Here is a 27,963-nt window from a genome sequence, read left to right as displayed (position 1 = left end):
ATGCTGTCCCCCATGACACCGCTTCTCCACCCCTGGACATTGAGGGAGGTCCCGCCTACGTCGTCAGATCCCTACTGGACTCAAGTACCGGGTGGACTTGGGGGGGTATGGTGCAGAGGAGCGGTGTTTGGTTCCGGTTGAAGACATTCTGGATCCCAACATCATCTGTGATTTCCACCTTCACCGTCCAGCCCGGCCCGCTCCTCGCCCTCGGAACTGTCCCCCTGGCCGCGTCATCCTGTGGCTGGATCCACAAGTCAGGGGGGCTACTGTCATGTCTACTCCTGCTTCCCCTCTCCGGAGCTCGACGTCACTGGTTAACTAACTACTGGTTCTGGCAATCATCATTACGCACACCTGGCACCATAGTTATGCGCACCTGCACCTCATTATGAGGCACACCTGGACTCACTACACTGATTACCTCCCCTATATCAGTCACTCCCTTAGTTCCATTCTTCAGGGAGTATTGGTTATGTGTTTCATGTCCAGGCACTGCTTCTGTTTTGTATCGCTGTATGTTTCTTGTATTATTAAACTCACCAACTGCACCTGCTTCTCGACTCCCAGCGTCTCAATTACAGTTGTGTGGTCTGGGGTCCGCTCAACAACCAAGAATTTACAAAATGGGACAAACACCAAATTGTGACTCTGCATTCAGAATATGGCAAAAATACCCTTTGTGTACAACGTAAAACACCAAATAATGCATGAAGAGCAGAATTAGGCCAATACCCGCTAATTATCAAAGTCCAGAAAAGAGCCGTTAAATTCTACAACCAACTAAAAGGAAGCGATTCCCAAACCTTCCATAACAAAGCCATCACCTACAGAGAGATGAACCTGGAGAAGAGTCCCCTAAGCAAGCTGGTCCTGGGGCTCAATTCACAAACACAAACAGACCACACAGAGCCCCAGGACAGCAAAACAATTAGACCCAACCAAATCATGAGAAAACAAAAAGATAATTACTTGACACATTGGAAAGAATTTACAAAAAAACAGAGAAAACTAGAATTCTATTTGGCCCTAAACAGAGAGTACACAGTGGCAGAATACCTGACCACTGTGACTAACCCAAAATGAAGGAATGCTTTGACTATGTATAGACTCAGTGAGCATAGCCTTGCTATTGAGAAAGGCCACCATAGGCAGACCTGACTCTCACGAGAAGACAGGCTATGTGCACACTGCCCACAAAATGAGGTGGAAACTGAGCGGCACTTCCTAACCTCCTGCCAAATGTATGACCATATTAGAGACACATATTTCCCTCAGATTACACAGACCCACAAAGAATTTGAAAACAAATCCAATTTGGAAATTTTCCCATATCTATTGGGTGATAAAAATAGTGTGCCATTGCAGCAGCAACATGTGTGACCTGTTGCCAGAAAAAATGAGAACCATTGAAGAACAAACACTATTGTAAATAGAACCTACTGTATATTTATGTTTGTTTATTTTCCCTTTTGTACTTTAACCATTTGCACATTGTTACAACACTCTATATAGACATAATATAACATGTTTACTGTTCACCTTTTATTGTTTATTTCACTTTCACTTGTTTTGGCAATATAAACATATATTTCCCATGCCAATTAAGCCATTTTGAATTTAAATGTGAGAGAGAGAGAGAGAGAGAGAGAGAGAGAGAGAGAGAGAGAGAGAGAGAGAGAGAGAGAGAGAGACAGAGAGACAACTCTGTATCGTTACAACACTGTTTATAGATACAATATGACATTTGAAATGTCTTTATTCTTTTGGAACTTGTGTGAGTGAAATGTTTACTGTTTATTAGTATTGTTTATTTCACTTTTGTTTATTGTCTACTTCACTTGTTTAGGCAATGTTAACATATGTTTCCTATGCCAATAAAGCCCTTGAATTGAATTGAGAGAGAGAGAGAGAGAGAGGGAGAGAGAGAGAGAGAGAAAAAAAACTTCCCATTGGCAGCAGACAGTGAGTCTAACTCCAGCGCCACATCAACTCCACTAAGAGGATATTGGGCCTATGAGGCCAACTGACACATATTCCAACAGCACTCTTTGTTTCTTTCTCTCTCATTTTTTCCATCCAGAGAGAAGAGGAGAGTTGGGAGGGGCTCTGGAATATGCTGACACAGCCTAATGAAAGAACACACCAGGAGATACAGTCGTAAGTTTCCACTCGTGTCTGGGAGGATGTGCGTATTGTGTGTTCTGAGGTGGTCGGGTTCAGTATCAGGACAAGGAGCTGAGTTGGCATGCCAGTTTTGAAAGTAGGTCACATGACCCTCAAGTCACATTCCTATTGGCTCCCTGGTAATAGAATCTCTGCTTTCTCAAGTTTTCCAGAGAGTTTTCCAAACATGAACTGCAAATCAGACTCAAACCTGAATCACCCCATGCTCTATCCCCATGCCAAACGCATTTTCCAGAAGAAATTAGAAATGGACAGAATTGCACTATCTTTTTCTTCCTCTCTTAAAAATAGAAATAGATACCATGAGTTCCCACTGATGTCTGTCTGCCTGTCTCTCTCCCTCTCTCTCTGATGTGGGAGTATGTATGTAGCTCATTCTCACCGTTGTTTGGATTACCTGCTGAGATCATAGAACTGAAGGGTTACCAAGTCCTTCAAGTGCCAGCCGCACGCACACACGCACACACACGACTCCCACTTCGGAGCCTGTGCACTATGGGGGGTCCGTATTATATCACAATCACCCACACACATAAACAATCGTTGTTTCAACTGTGTGTACGTGTAACTGTATGTGTGTGTGTGTGTGTGTGTGTGTGTGTGTGTGTGTGTGTGTGTCTGTGTGTGTGTGTGTGTGTGTGTGTGTGTGTGTGTGTATCAGAGTGATGATAATAAGGAAGCCCCACTGCGTGCACACTCTGGTGTAGGAGTCAAATGAGATCAGCCCAGAGGGACGAATGAGCAACCGTAGAGGAAAGTCTGTGTGGAGTGTATGTGTGCATGAGTGTGTCAGTGTGTGTTGGCGTGTGTATGTGTGTTGTGTAACTTTGTCTCTCCCCATGTGCACTCAGAACCTCTTCACTGAAGAATTAGCTTGTTGGTTGCTCAATGCAGGCTCACATACTTTAGAAAGGGATCTTACATGGCCTCATTTAAATAAAATAAAAAGCTCCAACAAGTGGAACCCAAGTTCCTTGTCCTTCAGTAGTATAACCCACCCCGATCCTCTGCAAGCTACTTCAGCATAACTTCTTACAGTAGGTCTCCTCTGATCGATGCTATTGGCTCCTTAGGAGTTAATCAATGCGCTCCCTCTCTCTCTCGCTCTCCCTGGGGGAGTCATTGATCTGTGAATGTGATGAGGAGCACAGAGCAGAGTGGTTCTCTACAGGGATAAAGAGGACATATCTACTCCTTTTGGGATCCTTAATGATCTAAGGAGATAGAGAGACAGACTCACAGAGAATAGCAGGTTTGTTAATCAGGGTGGTCTTACCCCACTGGAGAAAACTTACGCTCGCACACAGAAGAAGATGGCGTTGACAGATATGGCACCTCTGCTTCTAACTCCTACGCAACTTTGCAGTATTTTTATTTGTTGTGTGTTATTTCTTACATTATTAGTCCAGGATTTTTTTTTGTGTTATTACTTACAGACGGAAATAACTTTTGGATATCAGAGCGGTGTTAACTAGCTCTTTTGCCATCACTAGGCATCTTATGTAACCCTGCACCTTAGAGGCTGCTGGCCCATATACATAGACTTTAAATCATTGGCCACTATAATAATGGAACACTAGCACCTTGTTAATGTTCACATATTTTAGCTTTACTCATCTCAAATGTATATACTCTATTCTACCGTATTTAGTCTATGCTACTCCGACACTGCTCATCTTAATACTTATATATTCCTTAATTCGATTCTTTTACTTTTAGGTTGCATGTACTGTGTGTATTGTTGTCAATTGTTAGATATTACTGCACTGTTGGAGATAGAAACACAAGCGTTTCGCTACACCCGCAATAACATCTGCTAAACATGTGACAAATACAATTTGATTTGATTTGACACACACACACACACACACACACACACACACACACACACACACACACACACACACACACACACACACACACACACACACACACACACACAATGTTGTGGAATAATCAGAATTTGTGGGTAACATGTGTAAGATGTTTTATATTCATCATATGTTTGTAAGTTACTTCTCATCAAGAATGTTATTTTTGTATAATACTGTGGCAGGGTTGCAGTTCTATGTCAAGACTAAGTTGCATGGGCCGCAGAGAGGGGAGAGGTCAAAGTATCATCATGTGTAAACATATCTCTTGGCTCCACAATGTCTGTGTGCCAGTCAGTGTGTCTCTGTGATCTTGTCAAGATAGGATTGGTTGTATTTAGAGTTGGTTGTATCTAAATGACAATTTGATATATGCCTGTTGATATGGAGGGTTGGTTTATGGTTCTGAGTTTGAGAAAGGAGACAAAGCTGAATGATGAATTATGCCGATGCTGTCTTATCCTGTGTGTGTCTTTGCTATAAAGGACCTCATTTGAAATGTGGAAGGGGCTCTCAGAGAATTCATGGTTAGACACTGAATTGCCTGAGAGTCACAGGATTGTGAGAGAGCTCATATAATTAAAAGATGGACTTTGATAACTAACTCTGACTTGTGTTGTGGTTTGCTCCCATGATTTGGTAAATAGAGGACATTTCCACGACAACACACACACACACACACACACACACACACACACACACACACACACACACACACACACACACACACACACACACACACACACACACAGCTACCAATGTACACACGCACACAGTGTTTAACACCTAGCCAGTTGCTAGCTAGCTTTATTCATTAATTCAACACGAGTTGATAAGTTACATTGTTGCTTAATAATTAGCTCAGCATGTTACTGCTAGCTTGCTACATTTTACTATTTGCCAGGAGACCAGTTGTATCTTAGAGATATTATCGCATTTGTCTGACTACTGTAACACAATAATGATTTCAAAATGTTACAACTTGTAACTCAAAGTCTTTTCCACAAGATTCTCAGTTAAAACCGCCTCCATATTTTTGGTTCGGATGCTACAGCCCAAACGGTTGTGATGCTACAGCCCAAACCGTTCAGACGCTACAGCCCAAACGGTTCTGATGCTACAGCCCAAATGGTTCAGATGCTACAGCCCAAACGGTTCTGATGCTACAGCCCAAACGGTTCTGATGCTACAGCCCAAACGGTTCGGATGCTACAGCCCAAACGGTTCGGATGCTACAGCCTGAATGGTTCGGATGGTACAGCCCTAATGGTTCGGATGCTACAGCCTGAATGGTTCTGATGCTACAGCCCAAACGGTTCGGATGCTACAGATCAAATGGTTCGGATACTACAGATCAAATGGTTCGGATGCTACAGCCCAAACGGTTCTGATGCTACAGCCCAAATGGTTCTGATGCTACAGACAGAAGTTGGCACATTGGTGGTACCAACATCAGATGAGTCGTGTGACAGTTGTGGGGGTCATAGAGCAAAATGGAAAGCACCATTGTTTTCCAGTGAGAAGACTTTCTGGTCGGATAAACATCCAGGATGCGGAATACCGACATAGGCGGATGAGGTGAATTCTGGACACTAGATGGCAGCAGTGTATGTGCAAACTTTTAGACTGATCCAATTAACCATTTTATTTCTGTTCAGAATTTTGTATCAAGACTGCCCAAATGTGCCTAATTTGTTTATTAAAACCTGTTGAGGATATGGCAGACATACGCCCCCTTTGGAGAGATTGGGTACCCCTAGTAAACTGGAAAAAAAATCTTTCAAAAATTGTTAATATATGCAAATAAAAATTATTATTGGATAGAAAACACTCTAAAGATTCTAAAACCGTTGGAATTATGTCTGTAAGTATAGCAGAACTCACAGGGCAGGCATTCTTCCAAACTAGTTTCTGTGGCCATGAAAGTTGGAGCAACTTTGACGTCATGCCCCCACCCTTCCCAACCAGCTATGATTCTGGGGACACTTTCTATCTCTTCCGCTAGATGTCCTCTTTCATTAGAGCTTCAAACCGTTCAAATCGCGCGAGAATTGACCCTATGGGAGTGAAATTAGTGCGTGCCACGAGAGAATAGGCTGTGCGTATGGGCGCGAATTGGTCACAGTCATTCCTTTGTTTCCAGCACTGAAGAGAAGGGCAGACGATGGGCGATTGAATTGAAGTTTGTTTTGCACGTCTAAAACATCATAAAGCTTGCTTCTGCACTTAGTTTGACCTGTTTAGTCGACATATAATGTGTAATTTTGAAGTTTTGATGCGCAACTTATCCGGACCAGAGGACGTTTTGGGTGCATTTCAGCTGATGTTATTAGCAGTAGCTAATACAAAGACGCAAGACTTGAAACCAAACGATGTATTGGGTAAGTATGAAGCCTTCCAGAACATTCTGAACGAAGACCATCGAAGGTAAGGGAATATTTATGCTTAAATCTGTGTTTCTGTTGACTCCAACATTACGTGGAAATGTAGCTTGGAACTGAGCGCTGTCTCACAATATGGAATAGTGTGCGATTTCTGTAACGTTAAAAATAAATCTAACACAGCGGTTGCATAAAGAAGCAGTGTATCTTTCTAACTATATGTAGAACATGTATATTTAGTCAAAGTTTATGATGTCTATTTTACGTTATCTTGCCGCGCTACATAGATTTCCTGCGGGCGTTTTTGAGTAATTTCTGAAGGTGAACTCACTGTAAATGGACATTTATGGATATAAATGGCATATTATTGAAAAAAAAAAATATGTACTGTGTAATATGTCATATTACTGTCATCTGATGAAGATTTTCAAAAGGTTAGTGAGCGATTTATTTTTTAATCCTGCGTTTGTTGATTGCATGTTTTGGCTATTGAAATGAGCTGTGTCTGGTGGTGGTTTTACATATATATGTGCTATGTTTTCGCCGTAAAACATTTTAGAAATCTGACTTGCTGGCTAAATGAACAAGATGTTTATCTTTCATTTGAGCTATTGGACTTGTTAATGTGTGGAGGTTAAATATTTTTAAGAATATTTTTGCGTTCCATGCGCCACCGTTCCAGCTGCACGTGGGAGGGTTGATTCCCAATTGGGAACCAGTATCGTAGACAGGTTAATAACTTTTCAAGTTCAAAATGGTGCACTCTCCTCAAACAATAGCATGGTATTCTTTCACTGTAATAGCTACGGTAAATTGGACAGTGCATTTAGATTAACAAGAATTTAACCTTTCTGCCAATATAAGATATGTCTATGTCCTGGGAAATGTTCTTACTACTTACAACCTCATGCTAACCATATTAGCCTACGTTAGCTCAACCGTCCCGTGGAAGGGACATCGATTCCTGAAGTTAAACTAAGCGTAGGCTACTAATGAGATTGGTTATCGGCAAACATTTAATTTGAAGTTAGTCCACATGGATGTCAAGGTATTTTGGACTAATGGAATTATTAGATGATCATGGACACGTGACAATTAATTCACACATGGTGTGAATAGGTGCCATACAGCCACTTGAGGTCGGATTATCTAAATAAGGGGTGGAAAAAACAACCAAAATGCCTGGCCCTGTTTAAAACCGATCATGATTGACCTCAAAAGAATTGAAGAACATATACACACACATACACGCAACATTTAGTTACGCTTTTATGATCACATTAAGCTTCTTCATATTCATTGAATTGTTGGCGTGTGGTGTGGATTATGTCTCTGTGCACATGTGTGTGTATGTGTGTGTGTGTGTGTGTGTGTGTGTGTGTGTGTACATATCCATATGCTAGTATTTTATGCATCCATACATGTAAGCGTAAATGTGGGAATAGTTTATGTCACTAAGCAATCTCTTTATCACTTATAACCTGTATCAGATGACATGGGCGGCTCTTAAGGGGCAATATGTATTCCTAGTGCATCAGTGTAATTTCTTTAAGTGCAGTTTTGCATTTTAAAGCTGATTGAACGCCCAAGCAGCTCCTAGGCAATTAGAATAAGACAGCGTCAACTTCCGACCTTGGCCACGTTAGAATGATTTCGATCATTTCGCTACACCCTGAATATCATCTGCTAAATATGTGTATGTAACCAATAAGATTCGTTTTTCGATTTGTTGGCCAGCGGAGGATCTGAAATGAGTTTGAAAACGTGTATGTCACTGTCTTATTCTCCATTTCTCCTGTCCTTTTAACTCCCCTTCTCTCACCTTCGTCATTAACTCTGACTTTTTAAGGTTAGGGTTAAGTTTAAGCGTTAACTCTGACTTTTTAAGGTTAGGGTTAAGTTTAAGCGTTAACTCTGACTTTTTAAGGTTAAGCATTAACTCTGAATGGTTAAGGTAAGGGTTAATGTTTGCTTAAAACAAAAATCTCAAAAACAACTTTCTATCGCTGGATTTGAACTTGCAACTTTTGAAAACAGAGGCAGAGGCTCAGTGGTCGGTTTCCACGTCATCTCCTGACGTCGTCAGACATGGATGGATGTTGAATATTGATTTGTATCACAGGTGACCTGGCTGTCATACACACACCACATACCAGGCCAACACGCACCACACACCAGACCAACACGCACCACACACCAGGCCAACACACACCACACACCAGGCCAACACGCACCACACACCAGGCCAACACACACCACACACCAGGCCAACACGCACCACACACCAGGCCAACACACACACAACACACCAGGCCAACACGCACCACACACCAGTCCAACACACACACCAAACACCAGGCCAACACGCACCACACACCAGGCCAACACGCACCACACACCAGGCCAACAAGTACCACACACCAGGCCAACACACACACAACACACCAGGCCAACGGACACCGATACACACCAGTCCAACACACACCCTATTAACAACAGCCCAACACAAACCTCCCTACACACACCTCAATGATGCACACCTTCATACACATACCAGGGGTAAACACATCTCCGTTTAGAAGTAGGAATAATGAACAATTATTCATAGGAACCAACTAGCTGAGTAAAGTGTTTTTCATCCCTGATCCTTTCCCTCCACCACTAAATACTTGCCTTGAATGTACGTCTACATGGATGTCTTGTGATTATCTAAATGCATGTTTTTAAAGTGACAAGCCCTTGGCAAGACACTGGAACAAAATTATTTCCTTAGCACGCGCACACACACCAAAGCCCTGTGTTTCGGGAGCTTCTGTTTGTGTGTGTGTGTGTGTGTGTCTCCGGGTTGCCAGAGTGAATTAGTGAGATGCAGCTCTGCCTACTCTAAATGTTTAATGATGTTTACCTGTTTGTACTGTGAGTGAGATCAAAGCAACACACTCCCTCTGAGGCGCGGTGGGATTTATGGTGGGGTGAGGCATGATGAAGAGGTCCATAGATGGATGGATGAGAGAACACAGTTAAAATGAAGTGCTTTGTAACACCAAAACTAGTGGCAACTGAGCTGCCACCAACTTGAAGGAGACAAAACCTTTGCTGGAGTATTGAAACACGTCATCTTGTGTTGTAGCGCCACTAAATCAAGTGTTGTGCAAAATCTTGCCAGGGACTGGGTGCACTAACAGCAAAGATAATAAACACTATTTTGGTGTTTCGAGTCCTGTTTAGTGCAGAATTAGATTCCTCCTGTTGTGGTGTTGATTCTGCTCTCCAAAGACTTCTAAACTCCATTATGATGTTTCGAATCCCATTTAGTGCAGAATTAGATTTCTCCTGTTGTGGTGTTGATTCTGCTCTCCAAAGACTTCTAAACTCTATTATGATGTTTCAAATCCCATTTAGTGCAGAATCAGATCACTTTGTCTGATGTCTTAATGTTTTTAGTGTTTTATGTATTTCACCAGTTGCCATTTTCTACCGTTTTGGGAGGCATTGTCAAGCACAGTCTTCAAACCACCAGACAGCCTACAGGGAGGTGGTGAGGGCCATGGGAGAGTGGTGCCAGGAAAATAACCTCTCAGTCAACGTCAACAAAACAAAGGAGCTAATCGTGGACTTCAGGAAACAGCAGAGGGAGCAAGCCCCTAACCACATCGACGGGGCCGCAGTGGAGAAGGTGGAAAGCTTCAAGTTCCTCGGCGTACACATCAATGACGATCTGAAATCGTCCACCGACACAGTGTGGTGAAGAAGACGCAACAGCACCTCTTCAAACCCAGGAGGTTGAAGAAATTTGGCTTGGCCCCAAACAACCTGCCCCCCAGGATACCTCCAGCACCCGATGTCACAGAAAGGCCAAAAATATCATCAAGGACATCAACCAAGGTTCACCCCGCTATCATCCATAAGGCGAGGTCAGTACAGATGCAGAGCTCCAGTGTTCCTCTGTGGAAATTAGAGAACCTTACATAAGGACAACGATCTTTGCAGCATGCCACCAATCAGGCCTGAATGCCAAGTGTCAAGTCTGGACGAAACCAGGCACCGTTCATCACCTGGCCAATACCATCTCTACGGTGAGGAATGGTGGTGGCAGCATCATGCTGTGGGGATGGTTTTCAGTGGCAGGGACTGGGAGGCTAGTCAGGATAGAGGGAAGAGGAATGAAGCAAAGTACAGAGAGGTCCATGATGAAAACCTGCTCCAGAGCGCTCAGGACCTCAGACTGGGGCAAAGGTTCACTTTGCAACAGGACAACGACCCTAAGCACACAGCCAATACAACCTGACAGAGCTTGAGAGGATCTGCAGAGAAGAATTTGCAAACATTTCTAAAAACCTGTTTTTGCTTTGTCGATATGCTATTTGCCCATGCTATTTCAATATTTCAATAACAAATAATTTGTTTTTTCCATTGTGTTAATGTTGTCGGATTGATTTCCACGTTCTTAGTATATATGTTTTTTTCAAGATTAATGATGAGAAGAGAATCATCCAGCCTATTGGGTATCTCACTACACCCCCATATGCCATGGTTTGAAATATGCAGACAGATTAAAAGTATGTTTAAATTTGTAATACTTCTGACAGCCAACTTTCTAGCTCCGCCCATAACTTTTGGACTTTATAGCATTCCCAGAAAGGATGGATTATTGAATCACTGTTAGTTTTACACTTAAGACATGTCTGCTGTTGTGTGCTGTAGAATTTGTACATTTTGTCTTGTGTAATAAATTCTATAGATTCTGTTATACTGGGTTAAGCGTGCATTTTCGTTAACTGTAATTTTGTAAGTTATTGTTAGATGAATTTAGTTCTTATGTGTTCATTAACCAATTCAATTTAAAACACTCTGTCCATTTCTAAGAATTTGTAAGATTCTTATTTGCATAAAATAGACAAAGACCAGTCAACCAAAAGTAGCCAAGAGCGTTTATTCTTGAGAGCGCTCTGCTTAAAATACCATGTACATCATTTTACAGTGCCTTGCGAAAGTATTCGGCCCCCTTGAACTTTGCGACCTTTTGCCACATTTCAGGCTTCAAACATAAAGATATAAAACTTTATTTTTTTGTGAAGAATCAACAACAAGTGGGACACAATCATGAAGTGGAACGACATTTATTGGATATTTCAAACTTTTTTAACAAATCAAAAACTGAAAAATTGGGCGTGCAAAATTATTCAGCCCCTTTACTTTCAGTGCAGCAAACTCTCTCTAGAAGTTCAGTGAGGATCTCTGAATGATCCAATGTTGACCTAAATGACTAATGATGATAAATACAATCCACCTGTGTGTAATCAAGTCTCCGTATAAATGCACCTGCACTGTGATAGTCTCAGAGGTCCGTTAAAAGCGCAGAGAGCATCATGAAGAACAAGGAACACACCAGGCAGGTCCGAGATACTGTTGTGAAGAAGTTTAAAGCCGGATTTGGATACAAAAAGATTTCCCAAGCTTTAAACATCCCAAGGAGTACTGTGCAAGCGATAATATTGAAATGGAAGGAATGTCAGACCACTGCAAATCTACCAAGACCTGGCCGTCCCTCTAAACTTTCAGCTCATACAAGGAGAAGACTGATCAGAGATGGAGCCAAGAGGCCCATGATCACTCTGGATGAACTGCAGAGATCTACAGCTGAGGTGGGAGACTCTGTCCATAGGACAACAATCAGTCGTATATTGCACAAATCTGGCCTTTATGGAAGAGTGGCAAGAAGAAAGCAATTTCTTAAAGATATCCATAAAAAGTGTCGTTTAAAGTTTGCCACAAGCCACCTGGGAGACACACCAAACATGTGGAAGAAGGTGCTCTGGTCAGATGAAACCAAAATTGAACTTTTTGGCAACAATGCAAAACGTTATGTTTGGCGTAAAAGCAACACAGCTGAACACACCATCCCCACTGTCAAACATGGTGGTGGCAGCATCATGGTTTGGGCCTGCTTTTCTTCAGCAGGGACAGGGAAGATGGTTAAAATTGATGGGAAGATGGATGGAGCCAAATACAGGACCATTCTGGAAGAAAACCTGATGGAGTCTGCAAAAGACCTGAGACTGGGACGGAGATTTGTCTTCCAACAAGACAATGATCCAAAACATAAAGCAAAATCTACAATGGAATGGTTCAAAAATAAACATATCCAGGTGTTAGAATGGCCAAGTCAAAGTCCAGACCTGAATCCAATCGAGAATCTGTGGAAAGATCTGAAAACTGCTGTTCACAAATGTTCTCCATCCAACCTCACTGAGCTCGAGCTGTTTTGCAAGGAGGAATGGGAAAAAATTTCAGTCTCTCGATGTGCAAAACTGATAGAGACATACCCCAAGCGACTAACATGCTGTAATCGCAGCAAAAGGTGGCGCTACAAAGTATTAACTTAAGGGGGCTGAATAATTTTGCACGCCCAATTTTTCAGTTTTTGATTTGTTAAAAAAGTTTGAAATATCCAATAAATGTCGTTCCACTTCATGATTGTGTCCCACTTGTTGTCGATTCTTCACAAAAAAATACAGTTTTATATCTTTATGTTTGAAGCCTGAAATGTGTCAAAAGGTCGCAAAGTTCAAGGGGGCCAACAGATTGTAACAGTTTGTTTTGGTGAGAATTGAGAGTATTTTAGCTATGATTTCCTCGATATCATTCAGCTGTTAGTTGCTGTCATTTGCATCTCCAAGTTTTTCATTGTCTTTTCCTCTAAGGGAAGCCGTGGATTGTTGGGTTCGAGTCACAGCACCTCTTTACCCACAGATTGGTTCGCTGTTGTATATAGCTGACCGCTTACTCTCTCCTGGTTGCTTGGGGATATATTGATCTATTGATTTGAAAGGCTTGATTAAAACTATGTCTGGCTTCCACATATAATCACAGTTTTGACGATAGGGCGCTACTCACTCCCCATTCATCCTATCGGTATGCACATGCACCTTCAAATTGTTTTGGTGTTTTGATAATGTTTTTTTACACGCACTGAAACCCCCAAAAGTGTCTCTCTCTTAAAAATAACAATTTGGGGTGTTTCAGAGAGAGCCACATTCTGTGTATTAAAACACTTACAGTGGGTTTACATTCAAACACCCTCCAAACATCAGACTTCAGCTTAGGTGTACTACTTTTCATGTTTTCATTAGACAATTGTGTCTTGAGACGGTCTATTTTTATTTTATTTTTTATTTTACCCCTTTTTCTCCCCATTTCGTGGTATCCAATTGTTTTAGTAGCTACTATCTTGTCTCATTACTACGGGAATAGCGGGAGTGACGAAGGTTGAAAGTCATGTGTCCCAACCCAACCAACCCAACTAACCCAACCAAGCCGCACTACTTCTTAACACAGCGCGCATCCAACCCGGAAGCCAGCCGCACCAATGTGTCGGAGGAAACACTGTGCACCTGGCAACCTTGGTTAGTGCGCACTGCGCCCGGCCCGCCACAGGATTTGCTGGTGCGCAATGAAACCAGGACATCCCTACCGGCCAAGCCCTCCCTAACCCGGACGACGCTAGGCCAATTGTGCGTTGCCCCATGGACCTTCCGGTCTTGGACGGTTACGACAGAGCCTAGGCGCGAATCCTGACTGTCTAATGGCACAGCTGGCGCTGCAGTACAGCACCCTTAACCACTGCGCCACCCGGGAGGACCTAGACTGTCTATTTTTACAGAGAAAGGGGTAGGGAGAAAGTTAGACAGAGAGAGAGACACAATGAGAGAGAGAAAATGAGAGAGAGAGAGAGAGAGAGAGAGAGAGAGAGAGAATCTCATGTAGAGGGTAGGGTGAAGAGAGCTTGAAGGGATGAATGAAAAGGATCCTCTGTGCTGATTGACTGCCATTTTGTGTCAATACACCCACCACCCCTTCACAGTTTCCCCTGAGCCCTACTGCTGTGGGCTCCTGCAGTTCTCCCTGTGTCTCGATGTTGGGGACACAGGGAGAGGATCAATATGCATCAGCATACTTCTCCCCCTGGTCCTTCCCTCATCCCCACTCCTTCCCTCTCCTTTCCTCTCCCTCCCACTTCCCACTCTTCTTCCCTCACCCCATCTACTTCCTTCTCCTTACCACCTCCCCCTCTCCTTCCCTCACCCCCTCTACTTCCTTCTCCTTACCACTTCCCCCTCTCCTTCCCTCACCCCCTCTCCTTCCCTCTCATCCTTCTCCTTCCTCTCCCCTCTCCTCCCTCTCCTTCTCTCTCCCCTATCTCCCCCTCTACTTCCCTCCCTTTTCCTTCCCTCTCCCTCTCTCTCTTCCCTCCTCTCTCCTTCCCTCTCCTCCTCTTTCCTTCCCTCTCCTTCCCTCTCATCCCTCTCCTTCCTCTCCCCTCTCCTCCCTCTCCTTCCCTATCCCCTATCTCCCCCTCTACTTCCCTCCCTTCTCCTTCCCTCTCCCTCTCTCCCTTCCCTCCACTTCCCTCATCTCTCCTTCCCTCTCCTCCTCTTTCCTTCCCTCTCCTTCCCTATACTCCTCTCTCATTCCCTCTCCTCCTCTCCCTCCCTCTTCTTCTGTCTCCTTCCCTCTCCCACTCTCCTTCCCTCTCCCTCTCACTCCTTCCCTCTCCCTCTCACTCCTTCCCTCTCTCTTACTCTCTCGCTCCGGTCGGCGTTTAAGACGATAATTCACATTCTCAGACAAGATCAGTGGTGACCTGGAATGGTATGGGGGAACATTTAGGTGGTGGCACACAGGGTGGGGAGGAGTATTTAGATGGCAGCGCAGCTCCACAATGCCCCCGTTGTTCTGCCAGTAATTACACCAGGGCCAAGAGAGATCAGCGGCGCTTATTTAATTCATATCCAATGAAATGTAAAAAGCGGCAGAAAGCCGGCCGGCCGCAGCGGCTCTCCACTGTCTGTCTGTCCCCGGCTCTGCACTGTTTATCTCAAGCCCGCTCCTAATTCACTTACTCATGCTCTCATATCTATTCTCACTCAACTTTTCTTTCTCTTGTTCTCTTTATCACCCGTGGTCTTGGAAGTCTTAGTTCATTTTATCTCTCCTTTATCTCTCTCTTTTGGGTTCATCGTTTTACTCTCTCTCTCTCTTCCTCTCTTCTCAGACTCTTCTCTCTTTATGAAATCCCTCTTTTGCTGCTTGTCTGTTTTTCTCTCTTTATCTTAGTCTCTCCCTCCGTCCTCAGTGTCTTTCTTTCCCCCTTTGTACGTCTCTCTCATCCACACTCTCCTGATTACTTTGCCAATTTTTATATATTTTTTCTCTCTTTAATTCCCTCTTTCATTTCATCTATCACAAACACTCTCCACAGTTCTCTTCTCACCTCATGCTTAAAATGCTCTTCTTCCACATCATGATTCTACCCCCCACTATGGCCAAGCATTTAAATATTAACAAATATCTATCAAATTACTTGTTTTCTGAATATATGAATATACAATTGTTTTACTGAGTTTGATGAAAGACCTCATTGCCCCAAATTAGACTTGATCAGTTCAATCATCTTGTAACCTGCTAATTGCACTGCCACAGTCATACAGTGCCTTGCAAAAGTCTTCACCCCCCTTGGCGTTTTTCCTATTTTGTTGCATTACAACCTGTAATTTAAATGGACTTTTATTTGGATTTCATACAATGGACATACTCAAAATAGTCCAAACTGGTGCAGCGTAATGAAACAAAATTAATTGTTTCAAAAACAACAAAAAAACAAAAAAAAACTGAAAAGTGGTGCGTGTATATGTATTCACCCCATTTACTATGAAGCCCCTTATTAAGAACTGGTGCAACCAATTACCTGCATAATCCGTTAAATAAAGTCCACCTGTGTGGAATCTACGTGTTACATGATCTGTAACATGATCTCAATATATATACACCTGTTCTGAAAGGCCCCAGATTCTGCAAAACCACTAACCAAGGAGCACCACCAAGAAAGCAGCACCATGAAGACCAAAGAGCTTTCCAAACAGGTCAGGGACAAAGTTGTGGAGAAGTACAGATATTAAAAAAACAACAGAAACTTTGAACATTCACGGAGCACCATTAAATCCATTATTAAAAAATTTAAAGAATATGGCACCACAACAAACCTGCCAAAGAGAGGGCCGCACACCAAAACCCATGGACCAGGTGAGGAGGGAATTAACTAGAGAGGCAACAAGGAGACCAAATATAAACCTGAAGGAGCTGCAAAGCTCCACAGCTGAGACTGGAGTATCTGTCCATAGGACCACTTTAAACCGTACAATCCACAGAGCTGGGCTTTACAGAAGAGTGACCAGAAAAAAAAGCCATTTCTTAAAGAAAAAAATTTGCAAACACGTTTGGTGTTCGACAACAGGCATGTGGGAGACTCTCCAAACATATGGAAGAAGTCACTCTGGTCAGATGAGACTAAAATGTAGCTTTTTGGCCATCAAGGAAAACACTATGTCTGGCGCAAACCCAACACCTGTCATCACGCCAAGAACACCTCTGCAGGGACTTACCCACAGTGAAGCATGGTGGTGGCAGCATCATGATGTGGGAATGTTTTTCATTGGCAGGAACTGGAAACTGGTCAGAAATGAAAGAATGATGGATGACGCTAAATACAGAGAAATTGTTGAGGGAAACCTATTTCAGTCTTCCAGAGATTTGAGACTTCCAGCAGGACAATGACCCTAAGCATACTGCTAAAGCAACACTTCAGTGGTTTAAGGGGAAACATTTAAATATCTTGGAATGGCCTAGTCAAAGCCCAGACCTCAATCCAATTGAGAATCTGTGGTATGACTTGAAGATTGCTGTACACCAGCGAAACCCATCCAACTTGAAGGAGCTGAAGCAGTTTTGCCTTTCAGAATGGGCAAAAATCTCAGGGGCTAGACGTGCCAAGCTTATAGAGACATACCACAAGAGACATGCAGCTGTAATTGCTGCAAAAGGTGGTTCTACAAAGTATTGACTTTGGGGGGGGGGGGGGGGGGGTAAATAGTTATGCACTCTCAAGTTTTCTTTTTTTTGTGTCTTATTTCTTGTTTGTATCACAATAAAAAAGATTTAGCATCTTCAAAGTGGTAGGCATGTTGTGTAAATGAAATTATATAAATCCCCTAAAATCCATTTCAATTCCAGGTTGTAAGGCAACAAAATAGGAAAAATGCCAAGGGGGGTGAAAACTTTCACAAGCCACTGTATATGTCCACAATTCTATGACCACTTGGGGGCAACAAGCTCACACAGACCAATTTCTTTCTAGGTCTGCAGCTGTGGTCTCTCATCTGTTTAAGCTACTGTTCTGTGCAAGTGCTTCCCTCCTTACCCTTACTCTCTCCCTCCCGCACTCCATCCCTTCTTCCTAAATCAGTGACGATAAAACAGATGCCGGATTGAAATTTCACGAGCGCATCTCAAACTGTCAGAACATTAACCTGTTCATCTAAGGTGCCTTGCTCCCCCAGGGGGTTAGAGAGAAAGAGAAGAGTGAGGGGGACAATGAAATGCGGGGGAGGGTGAACTCCCATTGATTAGAACAGCTTGCAGGTTAGAGAGAGCCCAGAGATCTACATAGAGTTACCCTGGGTCCGGAGAAAACAGACAACATAAGTCAATTTGTTCTCCTGTAGACCTTATGGGAGAGCTAGACTGGGAAGAGAGGGAGGGATGGATGGAGAGAGGAAGGGAACAGTATTGGAGATACAGGATGGAGAAAGGAAGAGAAGAAAATGAAATAAGGAGAAGAGGACAGAGAGGGTGAGGGAAAGGGAGGGAGTGTTAGAAAGAGTAGGGGGAGAGAGAAAGGAGAAGTGGAGAGAGAGGGAAAGAGAAAGAGATAGAGATTATACAAAAAAGAGAGATACAGAACTGGAAAGACAGAGGAAGGAGACAGAGGAAGGAGGCAGAGGAAGGATAAAGAGGAAAGAGGCAGAGGAAGGAGACAGAGGAAGGAGAAAGAGGAAGGAGGCAGAGGAAGGAGACACATGAAGGAGGCAGTTGAAGAAGACTGAAGACGGAGACAGCGGAAGCAGAAGAAGGAGACAGAGAAAGGAGTCAGAGGAAGGAGTCAGAGGATGGAGACAGAGGAAGGAGGCAGAGAAAGGAGAAAGAGGAAGGAGGCAGAGGAAGGAGTCAGTGGAAGGAGGCAGGGGAAGGATACAGAAGAAGGAGACAGGGGATGGAGACAGAGTAAGGTGCCAGAGGAAATAGACAGAGGAAGGAGACAGAGGAAGGAGCCAGAGAAAGGAGGCAGAGGTAGGAGAGGAAATGAAAGGCAGAGGAAGGTACCAGAGGAAAGAGACAGAGGAAGGTGCCAGAGGAAGGAGACAGAGGAAGAGAGAATAACCAAGTTAGGCAGGGATAGAAATAGAGTGGTATCATATTCAGTCTGTGATCTACAATGATTTGTGTGGAATCTTTCAGAGGTGATTTGGTTAATAATGGTGAGATAAAGCAGCTCTCTGCTGCCTATGCCTGTCAGAAATCTTTCATTGTTTCTCTCCTCTCTCTCTCTCCTCCCCCTCTCCTATCCTCTCCTCCCTCTCTCTCACCCACCCTCTCTCTCTCTCTCTACCGCTCCACTCTCTCTCTCCTCTCGTTTCCTCTGTAGCTGGCCCTCAGCTCCACAATACAGCCGTCACAGCACTCAGTGATGCATTTTTAAACAGACACAGATGAAGACCCACTGTGATAGCAATGTAATATTTTCACCACCAATTTGGATAGAAATGTAGGGGAAGAAGAAAAATAGGTACTTGTTACTCTATTGCATCACTAGGGGCAACACTAACTATATGGGGATAACACTAACACACTGGTGTAAAACTAACACACTGGGGCAACACTAACACACTGGAGCAACACTAACACACTGGGGCAACACTAACACACTGGAGCAACACTAACACACTGGAGCAACACTAACACACTGGGGCAACACTAACACACTGGAGCAACACTAACACACTGGAGCAACACTAACACACTGGGGCAACACTAACACACTGGGGCAACACTAACACACTGGAGCAACACTAACACACTGGGGCAACACTAACACACTGGAGCAACACTAACACACTGGAGCAACACTAACACACTGGGGCAACACTAACACACTGGAGCAACACTAACACACTGGGGCAACACTAACACACTGGGGCAACACTAACACACTGGAGCAACACTAACACACTGGGGCAACACTAACACACTGGAGCAACACTAACACACTGGGGCAACACTAACACACTGGGGATTAACACTAACACACTGGGGATTAACACTATCACACTGTGGTAACACTAACACTTTGGGGAGTAACACTAACACACTGGGGTAACACTAATACACAGGGGGGGGGGGGTAATACTAACACACTGGGGATTAATACTAACACACTGGGGTAACACTAATACACTGGGGTAACACTAACTATATGGGGTTAACACAAACACACTGGGGATTAACACTAACTCACTGGGGTAACACTAACACACTGGGGATTAACACTAACACACTGGGGATTAACACTAACACACTGGGGATTAGCACTAACACACTGGGGTAACACTAACTATATGGGGCAATCACTAACACACTGGGGATTAACACTAACACACTGGGGTAACACTAACACACTGGGGATTAACACTAACACACTGGGGATTAACACTAACACACTGGGGGTAACACTAACACACTGGGGTAACCTTAACACACTGGGGATTAACACTAACACACTGGGGTAAAACTGGGGATTAACACTAACTATATGGGGATAACACAAACACACTGGGGATTAACACTAACTATATGGGGATAACACAAACACACTGGGGATTAACACTCATACACTGGGGTAGCACTGACACACTGGGGATTAACACTAACACACCGGGATAACACTAACACACTGGGGATTAACACTAACACACTGGGTTAACACTAACACACTGGGGAATAACACTAACTATATGGGGATAGCACAAACACACTGGGGATTAACACTAACACACTGGGGACAACACTAACACACTGGGGCAACACTGACACACTGGGTTAATTACTAACACACTGGGGATTAACACTAACTATATGGGGATAACACAAACAGACTGGGGATTAACACACACTATATGGGGGTAACACTAACACTGGGGATTAACACTAACGCACTGGGGTAACACTAACACACTGGGAATTAACACTAACACACTGGGGACAACACTAACACACTGGGGCAACACTGACACACTGGATTAATTACTAACACACTGGGGATTAACACTAACTATATGGGGGTAACACTAATACACTGGGGTAACACTAACACACTGGGAATTAACACTAACACACTGGGATAACACTAACACACTGGGGTAACACTAACACACTGGGGTAACACTAACACACTGGGGATTAACACTAATACACTGGGGTAATACTAACACACTGGGGATTAACACTAACTATATGGGGATAACACAAACACATTGGGGATTAACACTAAAACTCTGGGGTAACACTAACACACTGGGGATTAACACTAATACACTGGGGTAACACTAACAATATGGGGGTAACACTAACACATTGGGGATTAACACTAACACACTGGGTTAACACTAACACACTGGGGATTAACACTAACACACTGGGGGGGGGGGGGGGGTGACACTAACACTCTGGGAGGGTAACACTAGAACACTGGGGAGGTAACACTAAAGCGCTTGTGGGTAACACTAAAGCACTGGAAGGGTGACACTAAACACCTCGGGAGGGTATCACTAATACACTGAGGGGTATCAGTAGCTCTCTGGGGGTAACATTAATACACTGGGAGGGTAACATTAAAACACTGAGGGGGTAACACTAAAACACTGGGAGGTAAAATTTAAACAATGGGGGTAACACTAATACACTGGGCGGGGGAGTAATACTAAAACACTGGGGTGGTAACACTGGAACACTGGGGGGGTAAATATAAAACACTGGGGAGGTAACACTATTACAATTAGGGGGAACACTATTACAATTAGGGGGTAACACTAAAACACTGGGGGGGGGGGGGGGGTTGTACTAACACACTGGGGGGGAAACACTAAAACACTGGGGGGGAATCACTAATACACTGGTGGTGAAACATTATTTCTCTAGGGGTGTAACATTAATACAATGAGAAGGAACACTAAAACTCTGGGAGGGGTAACACGAATACACTGGAGGGGTAACATTATTACACTGGAGGGGTAACACTAATACAGTGTAGGGGTAACATTAATACACTGGAGGGGTAACACTAAAACACTGGAAGGGTAACAAAAATACACTGGGGGGTAACACTAATACACTGGGAGGTAACACTAATACACTGGGGGGTAACACTAATACACTGGGGGGGTAACACTAATACACTGGGGGGTAACACTAATACACTGGGGGGTAACACTAATACACTGGGGGGGTAACACTAATACACTGAGGGAGTAACACTAATACACTGGAGGGGGTAATACTAATACACTGGGGGGTATTACTAATACACTGGAGGGGTAACACAAATACGCTGCGGGGTAATACTAACACACTGGGAGGGGTAACACTAACACACTGGGGGGTAATACTAACACACTGGGATGGGTAACACTAACACACTGGGGGGTAATACTAACACACTGGGAGGGGCAACACTAACACACTGGGAGGGGTAATAATAACACACGGGGGGGGGGGGGTAACACTAACACACTGGGGGGGGGTAGCACTAATACACTGGGGGGTAACACTAATACACTGGGGGAGTAACACTAATACACTGGGGGGGGTAACACTAGTACACTGGAGGGGGGTAACACTAACACACTGGGGGGGTAGCACTAATGCACGGGGGGGTAACACTAATACACTGGGGGAGTAACACTAATACCCTGGGGGGTAGCACTAATACACTGGGGAGTAACACTAATACACTGGGGGGTAACACTAATGCACTGGGGAGTAACACTAATACACTTGGGGGGTAACACTAACACACTAGGGGGTAACACTAATACACTGGGGGGTAACACTAATACACTGGGGGGTGTAACACTAGAATACTGTTCGGGTGACACTAGAACACTAGGGGTGGGGGGGTAACACTAGAATACTGGTCGGGTGACACTAGAACACGGGGGGGGGGGTAACACTTATACACTGGGAGGGTAACACTAATACACTGGGTGGGGTAACACTAATATACAGGAGGGTAACATTAATACACTGGGGGTTAAAACTAAATCGCTGGGGGTTAAAACTAAAACACTGGGGGGTAACACTAATACACTGGGGGTGATACTAATACACTGGCCGGTAACACTGGAACACTGGGGGGGTAACACTGGAACACTGGGGCGGGAACACTGGATCACTGGGGGGGTAACACTGGATCACTGGGGGGTAATAGTAGAACCCTGGAGGGAGAGTAACACTAGAACACTGGTCGGGTAACACTAGATCACTGGGGGGGGGGGGGGGGGGTAACACTAGAATACTGGTCGGGTGATACTAGAACACTGGGGGGGGTAACACTAGAATACTGGTCGTTTGACGCTACAACACTGGGGGGGGGGGGGGTAACACTAGAATACTGGTTGGGTGACACTAGGACACTGGGGGGGGGGGGGGGGGGTAACACTTATACACTGTGGGGTAATACTAAAAAACTGGGTGGTAAAAGTAAAACACTGGGGTGGTAACACTAATGCACCCCCCAGTTTTAGTGTTACCTCTTCCTCCTCTTCTCCCTATATCATATCCTCTTCTCCCTCTTCTCCCTATACCCTACCCACTTCTCCCTATACCCTATCCCCTTCTCCCTCTTCTCCCTATTCCCTACCCACTTCTCCCTATACCCTACCCCCTTCTTCCTATTTTCCCTATACCCTACCCCCTTCTCCCTCTTCTCCCTATACCCTACCCCCTTCCTCCTATTTTCCCTATACCGTATCCCCTTCCTCCCCCTTCCCCTTCCACCTCCCCCTTGTATGAAGCACTTTCCCCTTACTCCCTTCCTGTTCTTCCAAATTCCCAACACCCCCTCTCTCCCAACTGGGCAAAGACGTCAGTTCAACATCTAGTTTTGATTTACATTTGGTTGAGTTGTCAACGAACGTGAATTCAACGTGAAATCATCAACAAAATGTCTGTGTGTGTGTGTGTGTGTGTGTGTGTGTGTGTGTGTGTGTATGGCATCTTGTGTGCGTTCCGGTGCAGTGACACGGTCATAAATCACCATACTGACTGGCTCTTGTTTACGTTGCAGGGGTAATTATGCCCACAGTGTCTAAGAGCTCACTGCCATGATGAATTAGCCACCGTAAATAGGTCAATTCTGACTGACACCGACAGCTAGACTGGCGACGGTTAGCCCCTAACCATTTTAGCCACACCCACTGGCATAGCAAGGGAATGGGAAAAAGGTAAGAGTGGGAGAAATAAAGAGAGGGATGGACGCATAAAATGGATGGTAGCCTTGTGTTGCCATGGATGGCATAGCTTAGAGAGAATGAGCAAGGGAGAGGGGGAGAGAGGTAAGAAATAAAGAAAGGGAAAGAGGGAGAGCGAAAGGAGGAATATAGTAAAGAATGATTGCGGGATTAAAGGGATGGTAGCCAGAGGTAGAGAGGGATAGATAATGAGAGGGAGGAGAAGAGAGGCTGAGCAATTGGGTTAGAAAGAGGGGGTGGTCTATCACTCTCTGTCAGCTGTCCAGACAGCGTAAAGAGAGAGAGGGAGGGAGGGAGGGAGGGAGGGAGGGAGGGAGGGAGGGAGGGAGGGAGGGAGGGAGGGAGAAGGGGGCAGGTTGAGACGTGATGGAGAGGAAAGGGAGGGAGAAAGCAACACAGAGAGGTTAAGACAAGAGGTGAGGAGAAAGAGTTACAAGGGGAGAGGGGAAAAAAGGTATAAGGAGAAGCATAGAGAGAGAGAGACAGAGTGAGAGACAGAGTGAGAGACAGAGAGAGAGAGAGACAGAGAGCGAGACAGAGAGAGAGAGAGAGAGGGGAGAGAGAAGAGACAGAGAGAGAGAGTGAGATAGAGAGAGAGTGAGAGACAGAGAGAGAGAGAGAGAGAGAGCGTGAGAGAGAGTGAGTGAGAGTGTGAGAGAGAGAGAGAGAGAGAGAGAGAGAGAGAGAGAGAGAGAGAGAGAGAGAGAGAGAGAATAGATAATACATTCAGGGTGTGGGATATAAATAAACTTTTTTTTCTCCTCATGCTAATGTTTTTATTCATCACAGGCAAGACATTGTTCCTGTGAATAATATATTTCCCATGCACGAGCAGGACTATAGTGTGTGTTTGTGCGTGTGTGTTAGAGAGAGAGAGAGCGAGAGAGAGAGGATGACTATAGTGTGTGTTTGTGCGTGTGTGTTAGAGAGAGAGAGAGCGAGAGAGAGAGGAGGACTATAGTGTTTGTGTGTTAGAGAGAGAGAGAGGAGAATTCTTGTCAGACAGTCTTGGCAGGTTCAATATTTCTCAGACACACACACACACACACACACTAGTATTGTGCAAGTTGACTCATAGCCCTCAGTCCCCGTGGTTATGAGAGGCGGGCAAGTTTAGGGTTATATAATATTGTTTGGATTAGTGATGCGAAGGTTGACTCGCAACCCTCAGTCCCAGTGGTTATATCTGCGGGGCAGGCAGGTTTAGGTCATTAAATATTGTGTGGATGAAGGGTGGGTGGCGGGTGGGTTGGTGGGTTGAATAAAGAGAAAACAATATCTTAAAAAATCCATAAATGTATCAAATAGCCTACATGCCAATCAACAAATGTAATGGGCAGAAAAAGCTAATGTCACCCATGGAGTTAAAAAGGACAACAACAACATGCAGTGAGAGAAAAGCTGTGAAATGGAGAGGTCTAGCTTCTCACATAGTTTTAATACTAATTCTTGCAGAAATAAGCATTTCCTGCCGTAAAAGGATACATCAAATACAGGCAAAAAAAAGGATCGGGAAGAGGAGTGGAGGAATAAGATTTCTTTCATTCGGCATCTCAAAATATTTCACATGCACAGTTAGATACCATGTGTAGAGGTGGTATCTTTATAAAATATGCATCCAAGCTGAAATGTTATTAGAAACATGTTGTAACGATCGTTGGAATAGATGGACCAAGGCCATGCGTAGAATTCCACATGTTTAATTTGTGACTAGGGGGCAGTATTTTCATTTTTGGAAAAATAACGTTCCCATAGTAAACGGGATATTTTGTCAGGACAAGATGCTAGAATATGCATATAATTGACAGCTTAAAATAGAAAACACTCTAAAGTTTCCAAAACTGTAAAAATATTGTCTGTGAGTATAACAGAACTGATATTGCAGGCGAAAGCCTGAGAAAAATCCAATCCTGAAGTGACTAATCTTTTGAAAGCTCTAAGTTCCAATGCGTCCCTATTGAGCAGTGAATGGGCTATCAACCAGACTACTTTTTCTCCATATTCCCCAAGGTGTCTACAGCATTGTGACGTAGTTTTACACATTTATGTTGAAGAATACCCGTAAGCGGCTACATTGCGCAAGTGGTCACCTGATGGCTCTCAGAGTGATTCTCGCGTAAAATACAGAGGTAGCCATTATCCCAATCGGTCCTACTGAAAAACCAATTGTCCAAGGGTGGATATATTATCGAATAGATATTTGAAACACGTTGAGGATTGATTATAAACAACATTTCCATCCAACGTTTGCCATGTTTCTGTCGATATTATGGAGCTAATTTTAAATATTTTTCTGTGTTTTCGTGACTGCAATTTCCAGTCAATTTCTCAGTCAAACGTGAAGAACAAAAGGAGCTATTTCGCCTACAAAAATAATATTTTTGGAAAAAAGGAACATTGGCTATCTAACTGGGAGTCTCGTGAGTGAAAACATCTGAAGCTCATCAAAGGTAAACGATTTAATTTGATTGCTTTTCTGATTTCCGTGACCAAGTTACCTGCTGCTAGCTGGACAAAAGGCTATGCTAGGCTATCGATAAACTTACACAAATGCTTGTCTAGCTTTGGCTGTAAAGCACATTTTGAAAATCTGAGATGACAGGGTGATTAACAAAAGGCTAAGGTGTGTCTCAATATATTTCACTTGTGATTTTCATGAGTAGGGAATATTTTCTAGGAATATTTATGTCCGTTGCATTATGCTAATTAGTGTCAGTCGATGATTACGCTCCCAGACCCAGGATGGGGAGTCATTAGATGTTAGTAAATGAAGCTCACAAAAACAATAAAGAGTAACAAAATGAACGTGCAGCTTTGTAGTGCAAAAACGCTACAATACAAAAACAAGATCCCACACACAACAGGTGGAAAAAAGGCTTCCTAAATATGATCCCCAATCAGAGACGACGATAGACAGCTGCCTCTGATTGGGAGCCATACTAGGCCAACCTAGAAACGAAAAACTAGAATGCCCACCCTAGTCACACCCTGACCTAACCAACTAGAGAAATAAAAGGATCTGGGTGTGACAGTACCCCCCCAAAATGTGCAGACTCCGGCCGCAAAACCTGACTCAATAGGGGAGGGTCCGGATGGGCATCCAGCCTCGGCGGCGGCCCCGGTGCGGGACGTCGACCCCGCTCCGCTCGCGGATCTGCCAGCTTAGGTGCGGGGATCGTCGCCGGAAGTTCCGGATCGTGAATCGTCGCCGGAAGCTCCGGCCCATAGATCGTCGCCGGAGGAACCGGACAGTGGATCGTCGCCGGAGGCTCCGGACCGTGTATTGTCGCCGGGGACTCCGGACCGTAGATCGTCTCCGGGGACTCCGGACAGGGAACCCTCGCTGAAGGCTCTGGACTGGGAACCCTCGCAGGAGGATCTGGGAGGGGAACCCTCGCAGGAGGCTCCGGACTGGAAACCCTTGCAGGAGGATCCGGACGAGGAAACCTTGCATGAGGCTCTGGATTGGGAACCGTCGCTGGAGGCTCCGGACTGCAGACCGTCGCTGGAGGCTCCGGACTGCAGACCATCGCTGGAGGCTCCGGACTGCAGACCATCGCTGGAAGCGCTGGACTGCAGACCGTCGCTGGAGGCCTGGTGCGTGGAGCTGGCACAGGGCGTACCAGGCTGGGGAGATGCACTGGTGGCCGGGTGCGTGGAGCCGGCACAGGACGTAACGGGCTGGGGAGACACATAGGAGGCCTGAAGCGTGCAGCCGGCACAGGACGTACCGGGTCGGGGAGATGCACAGGAGGCCTGGTGCGTAGAGCCGGCACAGGACGTACTGGGCTGTGGAGGCGCACTGGAGGTCTGGAGCATAGAGCTTGCACAACGTGTCCTGGACAGATGACAACCTTCGAACGGCAAGTGCGGGGAGCTGGCACAGGACGTACTGGGCTGTGGAGGTGCACTGGAAACACGGGGCGTAGAACCGGCACACATGGTACCGAACAGATGACACGCGCCTCAAGGCGAGTGCAGAGAGCTGGTACAGGACTTGCAGGGCTGGGGAGGCATATACCTGGTGCGTGGTGCCGGCACACTCTTCACCAGACAGCTAGCACGCTCATCAGGACGAGTACGGAGAGCTGACTCAGGTGGCAT

At 44.7% G+C, this 27,963-nt stretch overlaps 1 protein-coding gene across 1 annotated transcript; it reads right to left on the bottom strand.

The window, feature by feature from the left end:
* Positions 1-55: 55 nt before the first annotated feature.
* LOC149970210 (uncharacterized) lies at positions 56-27,963 on the bottom strand. The gene is made up of 3 exons (XM_090227439.1): positions 27,881-27,963; positions 26,928-27,540; positions 56-244 (listed from the first exon to the last, which is right to left on the bottom strand). The coding sequence occupies exons 1-3, from the start codon at positions 27,961-27,963 to the stop codon at positions 56-58; spliced, it is 885 nt and encodes a 294-aa protein (XP_090083565.1).

This window comes from Oncorhynchus mykiss, chromosome 30 (genome assembly GCF_057628025.1).
Source record: "Oncorhynchus mykiss isolate SJ-2025 chromosome 30, ASM5762802v1, whole genome shotgun sequence".
NCBI lineage: Eukaryota > Metazoa > Chordata > Actinopteri > Salmoniformes > Salmonidae > Oncorhynchus > Oncorhynchus mykiss.
Note: the sequence above shows the minus strand (reverse complement) of the source record. Positions and strands in the feature narration are given on the sequence as shown.